Source organism: Cyanistes caeruleus, chromosome 7 (assembly GCF_971803275.1).
Source record: "Cyanistes caeruleus chromosome 7, bCyaCae1.hap1.1, whole genome shotgun sequence".
NCBI lineage: Eukaryota > Metazoa > Chordata > Aves > Passeriformes > Paridae > Cyanistes > Cyanistes caeruleus.
This window is the reverse complement of record NC_141707.1, coordinates 17,757,738-17,770,294: the sequence shown is the minus strand read 5'-3', so window position 1 is coordinate 17,770,294 and position 12,557 is coordinate 17,757,738. Positions and strand designations below refer to the sequence as shown.

The following is a 12,557-nucleotide window of genomic DNA, read 5'->3' as shown; positions in this document are numbered from 1 at the left end:
ACATCAAATGTCAGCAGATTAGATGATTTTAAATTATTTTGTCCATCCAACATAAGGAACACAGAGTAATTCAATTCAGAGGTTTCTTTTAAGTCATTAAAGCATTAAAAGTATGAGAAGTTATATTTTACAGTTATGCTAGTGGACAGGCCAAACATTAAATTTCAGCAGTTATCAGATACGTGGCTATTTCATGCATTTAAATTCAGAGAATTTAAGAAGATGTTTGTTGCATCAAAATGCAAGTTTTAGCACTGACACATTTGGAAAACTTCAGGAAAATAAGCACATCCTCAGTTAAGACTGAATAACTTCAGGATCAATCAAATTTAATTGCCTTTGTGTTAGGATATGCAAATTGCTAAATTAAAAATAAGAGGAGTTAAAGGCAGAAGTATGAAATGAAGCCAAATACCAGTGACAACAGCATATAACACACAGAGGAAGGTGGCACAAGTATACACCAGAGTTCATAGCCTCTGGAGGAAATGAATCTGTCACTCCACATCGATGTCTCTGTGTTTGCTGATACCCTATATAGTACTGTAAATGCCAGTGAAGACAGGATAAACTGGCATACTACAGATGGCACGAAGCATCATAACTACATTTAGCATTTTCTAGGGCAGCTTTGCCAGAAGAGACAGCCCAGCTGCAGCCACCCATCAAAGATTTTTGCTGACTGACATGACACTTGCAGATGGATTTTTTGTGTAAGAATGTGCATCATTATATGCAAAATTACATTAATCTTTCATGCTTGTCTGTCCCTGGTGCTCACATAGTTCAAGGCTTTTCTCTAGTGTTCCTAAACATTGCTAAAATTATTAGTCTTGGTGTCTAAAACAATCATTCCATAGCTGTACCTGTTCCAACAGTATTTCTACAGACTATTCAAAGGCTGCTTACAAGAACTAAAAATACCTCTATCTCTCCCTATACACACACACACACGAGTATGTGTGTGGATATAGTGAATGTATGTATCTTTTCTCCTAAAATATAAGAAGGAAAACAAAATCAAAAGTGACACAATTTTTACACTTTACACTAAAAAACTGTTTATACTGCCTATAACTTCACAATTCCCCAATCAGTACCAGCAAAGTTTTAGTGCTTGGTGTTTAGAAGATCCTTAATTAAAAAACTAGAGTTGTTTTGATTGGAAGGCAGAGATTTATCATTTTGTTGCAGAAACACCTATCACTATAATAACTTTTAGGAATTATTTACAGAATTTACTTCCATGCAGGGCCTCTCTGGAACATCAAAGCACATTATTTAAGCCACCACATTTGCATTACCAATGGGAACAGTGCTTTTATCAATATCTGTAGGCTGTGTGAAAAGTGACCAATAAAAGAGTGCATCATGCAAAAATGCAGAAAGGTTCAAATATCTTACCATTGCTTAGCTGTGAAAGAAACTCTTCCCATGAAAACAGAGTTGGTTACCAGGTTACATGCCTTTTTAAATGAACACGATGACATTTAGAATGTTATGAGTACAGTCTAATTAAAATGGAACAGTAAATAAGATTTATTTTGTAACAGAGAACATGCTCAGTGCTTTCCTAATGTAATGTAAGTTATGCTTACTGTTACAGAATTAATTCACTCAAAGAACAAGGACATGGAAATAAAGAGGGCTCATGTCTAGAGAGAAATCAACAAACCCAGTAAAAATGACTGATGTTAGTTAGATTGAGAGCAAATCCATCCTCTTTACATCTAATAGCTTAAGTTTGGAAATTATGTAGAAGAACTGTTCAAGGCTTGAGATTGGGGAATTCCTAGAAATTTAAAATTTGATGAGAGAATGACAGAGGATCTATTTTGACACATAATAACAAAAAGGCACTGAAAAAATTAGGTCTTCAGGAAAAACTTTGTGAGAACATGTAGAGAAACATTCAAGTAGAAAAAAACCCCTAGAAAAATCCAACACAGACGTAAAAAGACAATGTCTAAAAAGTTTTCTGCAGGCTTGACAATCTCCAGAGGGGCATGTATAAATCATTCTGATATCTGGAAAAAAAGCTAAGTGTTTGAATATTTGGCACTGTTCCAGTTCAGGGGGAAAAACAAACAAACAGGAAAAAAACCTACTCAGTGTATTTTGCTAATAGGCAGAAAGCTTCTTTCATTGTTTGAGAAGGATCCAGATCTCGTATTTGTCAAAATTATTATCACAAAAATATTATTTCATTATTTTTTTACCATTTCTAATGCATAATAATAATGCATAATAGAATGTTTTGTTCCTAAGTGTCAGATAACAGCATTCTGAAAGAAGGACACCAAGAGTGCACCTCATTTGACCAGAGTCACACATACTCCAAAAACACTTTAACATTCTCTTCACACAGCAAACAAGAACCAAGGACTTGGCCTCTACACACAGAAAAAGCAATATACAGTTAGGTCAACACTTCAGAATAGGGGATGCTTTCATGTGACACCTAAATATACTGGCACCCATGGCACAGACTAAAATCAGTGGGACTGTTACTGAAAACGGCTTTTTTTCATCCAGCATCAACACCAATTATCTGTTGGTATTTATCATGTGGTAAGTTTAAACCAATGCTATTTGTCCAACTCTCAAATATTCCTTTCTTTTGTGGTTCTGCCCTAAAAATAGGAGATTGGGAACAGAAGTTATTTTTGTCTAACTGTCCAGGTTGTAAGTGTGCATAAATGGAAGTAAGAGTCAAAACGAGGAAGAGAAGTGAGACAAGATTGGATTCTGTCTGTGTTTCCTTTATTTATTTTTCTTTAAATATGTGTAAGATTTTGTAAGACTTTATGTATTTCTAAAATACTAGCTCCAATTATCACAATCTGCCAGTACTTGCAACTATCTCAACAGTGGGATTGGGCTTTTTTGAACTCAATTTTTGGAAGAGTCACTGTTCTTATCCTAGCAGCCACATCCCAGCTGCAGCAAAAAATAATCTCCCAATTCTTTAAATAGGCCAGAGTTTAAATTTTGTTTCACCTGAGCTACAGCTAGAAGTACTGCTTCAGTCTAAATTTGCTAATTCACACTTCCTAGTGCTCTAGGTACTTCAGAGATTTGCTTACTGAGCACAACAAAAATAACCCAAAAACCCAGCAAAACACAATCCACTCTGTAATACCTTTGGTTATTTTTACTGAAATTATTAAAGTGTAGCACACAAAGCCATTTGGGGAAAAAAAAAAAAAAAAGAAAACTTGAAAAAATTTTAAAATAATTTGAAAAAGTAGATGTTACTTCAGCACTCACTTATTTACATTCATGTCTTTTAGATTGCTATATGTCCTTGGGTAGGTGAGAATATTTCCACCACAAACTTCTTAACACATAAGAATTTTATTCCAAGAGAAGCTACAATGAAGAATAAGATCTGGAAAGCCTGATCAGAGAGGAAGCAACAGCTAGCAGTGTACAAGACTGGCTGAGGAGAGCTGTCTTTCAGCACTCCACTGTCAATCTTTGATGTTCTGAAGTACTTTTAATAACCTTGAATTCTTCTTTTATTTTATATGCACTAGAAGCCACTTCAGAGGTTCAAAATTGGTATAAAATTTTTGTACTCAACCAATTTTAACTTCACATTCAATGAATTTTAAATATGTGCATGTGGAAGAGTCGAAATGTAAACTGTCTTCAGGGAAAAAATTGTACAAAAGCCTTCACAATTTCAGTACCTAATACACCTTTGTACGCCACCAGTTATGTAAATATTGGCCATGTTCCAAAACAGCAGGGACAGCAAGATGCACACTCCAGTTTCACAAAATTCAAAACAATTATGGGAGGAAAAAGCCCAGTTCAATTTACTTGAAAGAAAGCACTTAGTTTTATTGGAATAGGGTACCAGTGAACAGGACTTTTAGTCAGCACCCACCACCACCCTCTGCTTTTTTTTTTAAACATTCTTAGTTATTTAGTTCTCTACTAGCATTGAAAACTGCAATGTAGTTTTCTCATTTTGCCTGTAGGAGGAGTGTTAGGCAGCTAATAAGCACAGCAGTATTTCAACATTGCCAAGATAACTTTAATTAAAGGATAGGCCATTAAATATTTTTCTGGCTCAACTCGGAAGTTTCCTACTAAAATTTCAAAGAAAAATAATTTAAAAATAAACTTAAAACTGTTTCTATTCCACTAGTAAAAATGTTTTTGAAACCTCTACACATTATAGTCACAACTTGTACTAAAACTATTTTTTTAAATTGTGACCAAACAAGGCTAAGTTCAATTTTTAATATGACAGCATTATTAGTCTGTTCACATTATGATCCATGCCTTCCAGGTGGAAAAATATGTCTGTGAGAATTAAAATTTATATCAAGCTGCTGGCATTCCCTCTCAATTCAGGGTAGTTGAGAAATTATTGCTACAGAATTCTAATACAGACAGTCTTTTTCACATTTATTGTAATGGGTCTTTAATCTTCAACTGATTTTACTTTAAATTGTGGGCTAAATAATTAAAAAAAAGACATGGATACAGGGAATAAAATTAGCAAGATAATTTTCATCTACCATTATTGCATTGGTATATTCTCATGGCTAAATCAGATTTTATCAGAGTAATTTTTGGCCTGCAACCTGAACTAGTCATCATTTCATAAGAAACTTAAGGAACAACTGCAAGATGAGACCTCTTATAATTTGTTTAAGCTGAGACTGATAACTTTTCAAGTCAATTACAAGAGACATAGGAAGAAGACTAGGTTTACTAGTATTGATTGCTATAGGTGAAAAATACTGAATCAATAACAGAATTACCAAATCACTTTTTGACAAAATAAATATATATTGTGTTGTATTAACTAGAGTTCCAAATGCAGTACATGCAGTCAAAGGCAATAAGGATAAGCAGTAAATTCAAATTGTCTCACATGCTTAACTGTTATTTTCACAAAGGATTAAGCTTTACTTCTGAAGCAACTTACCTGTGACATCAGTTTTTATGTCAGCAAGTTTAAAAAGAGGTGCAACCTTTTCATAATAAATCTGAGTGGCTTCTCTTTTGTGGCTGCTTGGATTAACAAACACTTTCAAGGACTTAGGTCTGTTTTGAAAGCCTAAAAGGAAAACAAAATATTTAAGATTACATGCAACCCGACTACTTTTACAGCTTAAATGGTTTTCTAATATTGGAATCATTACAATACTTTGACAGGGTAAGTAAACTACAGTCTAAAAAAAGTCTCAATTTCTTCTTGCATGTGCACTACTTATCTTTAAATTACAGTATTGATTAATTTTGTGTGTACAGGTAATAAACAGTTGTAGGAACCAGAAAAAAAAGTGCATGTGTCACAGCCTAGCTAAAGCCTGATTCAGGAGCAGGGTGAGTGGGAAGTTTGAGCACCAAAAAAGAAAATAAACCCAAACATAAAAACGTATCTTTGCTGGAATTTACTATGACTCACTCCCAGCAGTATACAAAAGTAACACCCAAAAAAACTGACGCCATAATCCAACACTTTTCTTTTCTTAGAGTGCAAATCAAACAGTCCGAAGGAAATTTCCTCATTGTGGAAGAAGTCCAAAAATATACAGAAATACAAAATTGGCAGTGTCATTTGGAAATCGGAGAATTATTGTTCATTAAGGTCTTTGGAGTAACAAACTCCAAGGAAATAACACCGAGAAATACTGCTATGCACAGTCTTGAACATTGACTCCATGAAGTAATTTTATTATTTGAAACCCAGCATTTTGCTGAAGAGTAAATAACTCATACCAAACACCAATAACATTACTTTTCAAATTCCCTTTCCTAGAATTCCTACAACTGCCATGGTTCAGTGAGGCTGCTTTGCTACAAGCAGCAAGCAGTAGTGTGCAATACCTGCTCTTCTTCTGGTATTTATTTAAGTACTTGATTTGAACAATTCTATTTTTTGTTTTAGTAACAGGGTAGACTATTACTTTCTTAGCCAAATAAAAGCCAGAATATCTGGCAAGTGTACTGTTTTCAACACACAAGAAAAATATTAGTAGTGGCCCACAACTCCAAAAGGAGCCAAGAATGAAAGCCTATTTCCCTTCCCCATGAAAGGGAAGAAGAAGATTACTTTCATTTTTACAGCCACATGTACCTTCAGAGTGTCAGCAGGGACTTCCTGCAGCTCATTCCACTCAGTCTACCTCAACAACTGAATAGGAACAATTACTCAAAGAAATTATAGCTAAATACTATTTCTGCATTAAAGAGGAAAGTATTCCTTAAGATCAAAACATAGTTATAAAAGTCACAGAGATTATTTTTTCATTTAAACACATCAAACAATCTTGAAAAGAAAACTAGCTCTTTATCCAGTTTGTGTCAGAAAATTTAGAAGATTTCTTAAAGCTCCTGAAGGAAATTATTGGAACAGTTTGCTGCTATAACCTCAAAATCATACACAAAAAAATGCATAACCATATTTATGTCAAAATGTTACACAGAGTGCCAAGTCATTGAGCAGCAAATTAGCAATGGACACAAGTGGCACAAGGAATATTCCAGTGGGAAATAAAGAAAACCCCCTTCACAAGGAGGGCAGTTAAGCCATGGGTGACACTGACTATCCACAGAGATTTTCAAAACTTATCTGGACGTGGCTCTTAGCAACCTGATCTTTTATTAGAAGCTCACCTGCCCTGAGCAGGAAGCTAGAATGGATAATCTCCAGAGGTCCATTCCAACCTAAATTCTTCTTGATTCTCTGGAAACAAAAAGAAGCACTGCAGGTATGTACTGCAGTGGAATTTCTTATTACAGGAACTATAACACAAACAAGGAAGACTAAACAAAAAGCATTTATTTCTCCCAAAGACTATTAATACATATAAATCATCATCATCATAAAGACATTATAATAACATCTTAATTGAAATCTATTAACTGGTATTGTTGCAGTCTCTTAGAAGTTATAAAAATATTAAGACCAAAAAAATAATTTCTGTGACTTTATCATTTGCCTAAAGCATCGGTAAAAATTAAATGGAAGACTTATAGGAAAGTACATTTTGTAGAAGTAGAGAAAGCAGATGAAGTGTCAAATATTCTGTTACGCAGACAGAGCAAGTTACGGTTCTGTGAAACAGACACCGGGAGAAAACTGAAGGGATAAAAGCAAACATCACTACCTCACCTCAGTGTTTTTGCATATGAGATATAAAAATTTAACCCTAGGTAGCAATATAAAGTTTCAAAACAAATCATACGGAGGCAAAAGAAAATAGACTTTCCAGTTGGTGGTGGAAAAAAATCCTAGATTTTTGAGGAAATTGTTGAAATTAATTTTTAAAGAAAAATTAATTCATTAAAACATTCTAAACCAGAAACTGTATTTATGATTATGTATATTGGGCTATTGCTGAAAAGTATATCAGAGTTAATACATAAATGCTAGCAAGATTTTCAAGAACCAAATAAATTCATAGGATCAAAGTATTAAAATATTCTCTTTATGACTATTTGAGTATCAATTTACTTTTTTAGAGAGCTAAAATATTACATTGACAGAAATATTTTTCACAGACAAGGCATTTGAGCAGAGATGGTACACTACTGATTTTGTTTGTGCCAAATAATTGCTAACTGACGTGAAAGGATGATCATGAGAAAATGTATTGCTTTATCCTTCCTGGTGTGCACTGGACACGTTAAAACACACCAAATAACTGAGTTTAATGAAAGCATATCCTGTAACTGCCAAAGATTAAACGTTCACGCAATATAACTGTGAAGCTTCTTTACAGCGTTTTTAAATAATAATCTTTTAATTGTCTTTAAACAACATCTATATGAATGAATCAATGTCATTGACTACTGTGTGCAACTGATCCCAGCCTGCCAGCCTTTTGGGGCTCTCCTAACTGGTATTCTGTTATTGTTTTCCGTGGCCGCTCCATTTGAAACGAGCCAGCAGCCTAAAGCAGGAAGGCCAACTGTTCCCCTAGTACTAACAAATGTGCTAATATGCACTAGTTTAAACTTGATCTATCAAGTGAATCAGTGAACCATGAAGGGTGGTGGGTCAATCAGGGTGTTCAGAAAACAAAGGCTCCTAGGGCAGCAGAGACGCTGTGCTCAGACATACATCTGTGCTGCTTTCAGGCCCCGGCCGTAGGAAAACGGGTTTATGTTACAAAAGTTAAGAGCCTGGAATCATGTCATTACCACCTACATTTATAAATACTTTCTACAGCATTAGAAATATTATACATGAGAAAAACCAACAATATGAGACAGAGTTGTTAATGTAACTATGGAGACACCACTGTTAATATTAACTAACCTCAGTTAATGTTTAACATTAATGGTTTAATTAAAACTTCATGCATGAAGTTTCAGGCTTTTATATCAAATCCTTGTGTGATAGATACTATGAAACAGTAGATAAAAATAAAATGCACTTTGTACTTTTTTGCTACTTTATCATTTATTCTTAACCACATTTACTGTCTTTTGTTAGTTTACAGAGTTTCTAAGTAAAGCTTTTTCAAATCAACTGTTAGTAAGTCTTATCTTGTTAGAAAAAGTGGATAGGCATTGACAACTGTACATTTTCTCTCATTTTTGAGCCTGCCTCAACCCTTTAGGAACGACTGTGTATTTGCATGTGCAGAGGATTTTAGATGAAACAGTGAATTCTACTGACATGGTGTGTTCCCACGTACCATGCCCGTAAATCCTGTACAAAAAGTTGTGATGTATGAATGGGAATCACTGAGAGTGGGGTGTGCACCAGGGCTGACACGAGATAACAGCACACTGCACCCCGTCTAAGCTGCCCTTTGGGGCCTTCCAGGAGCCAGTCCAGAGCCAAGGCTCCAGAGGTGTTTGAAGATGGCAGTGGTTATCTTAGAGCAGTTTAACAAACATGTGATGGACAGATCAGATTTCAGGAACGTTCTATCAGTGAGCAAGCTCTTCATATCCAGCTGGCATGCACTGGAACAGCAGCAACAGCAGGCAGAAAATAAGAACTTACTTAAATATGGGAAGATGGTGGTACATATATTTTGCTATCCTGTCACACACACTCAGAAAGAACCATAATAGCAGTCACAGTAACTAAATTCAAAACACTTGTATATGTGTGCGCTCACTTACATGATAACAGGCTTCATAAAAGATTACAGCCCGGTGAAACTTTAAATTGAAGTACTCTGAACACAAAGTCAAAGCAACAAAGGACACTTACTGTGCAGATAATAAAAATGAACAGGGAAAAACCCATGTATGAAAAATTCATGCCAGACACTGATCACACTTTAAAAAGGAAACTGTTCATGAAACTTCAGAAAAAAATAAAATCTTCATTAGAAACCTCCAGATAAACTTTGGCTCATATTATCACCAATAGACTCGCTATTGTTGTTCCTTAATTAATATATGCATAAAAACCTGAAAACTTGTCAAAGAATAAGGTAAACAAGCATTTATCTGCAGAGGAAACACACCTGTCAGTAACATATACTCCCATTTGTCAGAATGTCTAAATATTATTGACCTAATATATATAGTTACAGATATTTATGTTCTACTTTGATAAATCACCTTCTTTTAATTTGATCCAGCCCAGAAACAATAAAAAAAAACCTTCAAGTCAATAATGCAGCAGTTAATGAAAAATTACTTTGTGATCAGACAGACTGGGAGAGGAGGGAGGGTGGGGAAGTAATTTTTACTGTTTCAGAAGGATAAAACCAGAAGTAGCCAATATGAGCTCATTAACAACGACTCCAGCACTTTTACAAAAAAAATAAAAAGGCCGCAGCAAAAACTACGAAAATACTCTTTCACACAGAAATATCAGCCACCAAGAAATCAAGAGAACTCAACTGCATTGTATACTTTTAGTTCAGACTTAGAATATACACATTAGCAACTGGTATGATGAGGTTTTTATTTGGTTATTTTTATCTCTCTGAGTCCTGCTTATTCCTGAAGTAGAAAGCAAGAAGAAAAAATGTACTGATCAGAGATCCAAAAAAAAAAATCTGTACAAGGTCTGAGCTTCTAGAGAAAGACTGAAGAAAGAACGTGAAAGAGTATGGCACAGAACACTTTTTTTCAGGTTCAGGTGGCTTCCAATTACAAAGCTATAAAACAGAGACTGCACCTCGAGGTCAAGGCAACCTGAGCTAGAGAAACTGCAGCTTTTTTTTTCTGTGAACATATGGTATGACTGCTCCTGATAGATGGAGAGTAATCTAGGAACAAAATAGACATTTGCTCCTTATGCAAATGTCCTCGCCTTTATGGGTAGCTGGAGATCTACAGGAATCCTGGCACTTCTGCAGATTGAGATATCTCATGATAAAATCTTTCAAAAGGGGAAAAGGGAAAGCACTTTTTAATGCACATCTTCAGTGGGAAAGTCCAAAGCATATTGTAAACAAACAATGCAAGAACACACCATTAATAACTCATGTTGTTTCTTTAATATCTTCTTGTGAAACTTTAGTAGAAGTGCACTATAAATTATTATTCGAACTGTGGTTATAAACACTATAGATGTACAAGATTTGAATTCCATAATCTGGCTCAGTCTTAACAATTCAGCTGGAGTTCTAATAGTGTGTCAAAAGATAGACTGCTTTCCTTCTGTAATAAACAGAAGAACTAATTTGCTATAAACTGTAAACAGAGGCAGCCTTTGGAGTTAAATCAGAGTCTGGGATTGGGGAAGGGATGTTGTTTTGGTTATTTAAATCAAAATTTGGCTACATTCTGTGCCTTTCAAATACAAACTACTGAGAAAACCTTAGATTTCTTGTGGGGCTCTTTTCCCTATATGGTGAATATTTTTTTCGTAATTTTGATAGAGCTTCCATAAAATAAAAAAAATCCCAAACAACCAATCACCCAACCAACCCTACAACTGCTTAAACAAAGCATCCTGAAACTGGCATTAGCCTCGGCAAACACAGAAAGATATTTTTAAACTAAAGAATTGCATCCCATCACAACTGTCAATAAATGTTGTATCAAATTATGCAACAAGAATCCTACAGAAATCTTAAGAGCACTGCCACCTGTGAATTTATGAAGATGAGAAATATCTCTCCCATTAGTCTCCTAAAGAATATGAAGGCCTCAAGTTGGATTTCCCAAACCATCGCCAGAAATTTCCTGAAGAGCTCCTAGAAGTGCAGCTACTTAGTACCATCAGGTGTGATGCAATTTCAAGTGAAAATATCAACAAAATATGTTATTTCTTTCAGAAATAGATTTCCCAGAAGACTCTTCAGTCAGAATAAAGAAAACCACTTATTTTCAGTAGCTTCCAAAACTCTTCAAAAATAACATCAATTTGTTTCATTTTTACAGATACATTAGTCAGTTATTGTCACTTTCCTAGATTTTACACTTGACCATGTAAAAACTTCATTAGTAAACATTTGCCAGAAATAAGATTCATATCTGTGTCTTAATTTTCACAGGCAAGATGTTTCTAAGCTTCACTCAGCTTCACGTATTGCCATTAGAAATAAATATTACATCAACCTCAATTAGATGCTTACCATTCAAAATTTCCTTCAGATGTCTAAACCATAACTGACAATGATCTTCACTCAAGTTATTTAAATGGATAGCACAGTCTGTAAGCTTATTCTCTTCTTTATTCAAGCATTTAAAAATTGTGATACCCAACAAAGTACCACCTTTTTTCTGCCCTGCAAAACGACGACGTTTCAGTTTTACTGAAAATACATCTTTCATTTCAATAATCTCCTCTTGAACTTGTAAAGCCACACTGGAATCACCTGTAAGGGGAAAAAAAAAAAATAAAATGAAAAGCATTACATTACATAATGTGATTGGGAGTAGCAGCAAAAGGTATTGTTAGGGCTTCATCTCTAGGTTCACTTCTTGCATCTCCTCATGCTTGCATTGAAACTTACGGCATATCATTTCCTTCAATCACTGGTCTTTTATTTCACCAAGTTTGTTACGTATCCAGCTGTACAACAGAACAATTTCAAAGATCTTATTTACTCAGCTTTCTGGTGTTCAAAAAAATTAATAAAATTTCATACTCTAAGAAACACTTTTTGAATTCACATTCAAAAAGCAAATTCTTTACTCTATTCACCTAAATCATAGCAGTCATACTTGTAAATCATAGATCAGAAAGTGTGCTATGACCCAAGGTGATTATATGCTCACTATATTTTTTCATTTGATACAACCATTGCCTTTTTTGTTTACATCTGAAACTTATCGGAAAACAGTTAAGCAAAAATAGACAAATAAATCAAAACTGTGTTACCCATCTTTGCTTTCATTTTTGATTTATGAATTCAGTTTAGAAGGAAAAAAAAAATAATTTCAAAAAAGTTCTTGTGACAGTCCTCATCCCAGGGGAGATCTGTGTTAGGCTAAGGGAAGGTTTTGTTATCTTGGGGCTGTTATTTACATGGATGCTGCGGCTGCAGATGCTACCACTTGGAGATGTATCAACTGAGGCACTATGGTACAGGCTTCTCCCTTTTCTGCTCTCTTGACCTGCATTCCAATTCCTCAAAAACAGTCAAAATCTCAAAATGAAGGAA

At 34.8% G+C, this 12,557-nt stretch overlaps 1 protein-coding gene across 4 annotated transcripts in view; it reads right to left on the bottom strand.

Moving 5' to 3' along the window:
- Positions 1–12,557, bottom strand: part of CERKL (CERK like autophagy regulator) — a 49,827-nt gene that overhangs the window by 16,985 nt on the left and 20,285 nt on the right. For 3 of the 4 annotated variants that reach the window (XM_086898546.1, XM_086898548.1, XM_023930905.2), the window contains exons 2-3: positions 11,526–11,768; positions 4,949–5,080 (exon numbers count right to left, since the gene is read on the bottom strand). In XM_086898546.1, coding sequence (XP_086754672.1) covers positions 4,949–5,080; positions 11,526–11,768 — 375 coding nt within the window. Of the gene's footprint in view, positions 1–4,948; positions 5,081–11,525; positions 11,769–11,906; positions 11,966–12,557 lie in introns of all 4 variants that reach the window. The other variant, XM_086898547.1, reaches the window with a different exon arrangement.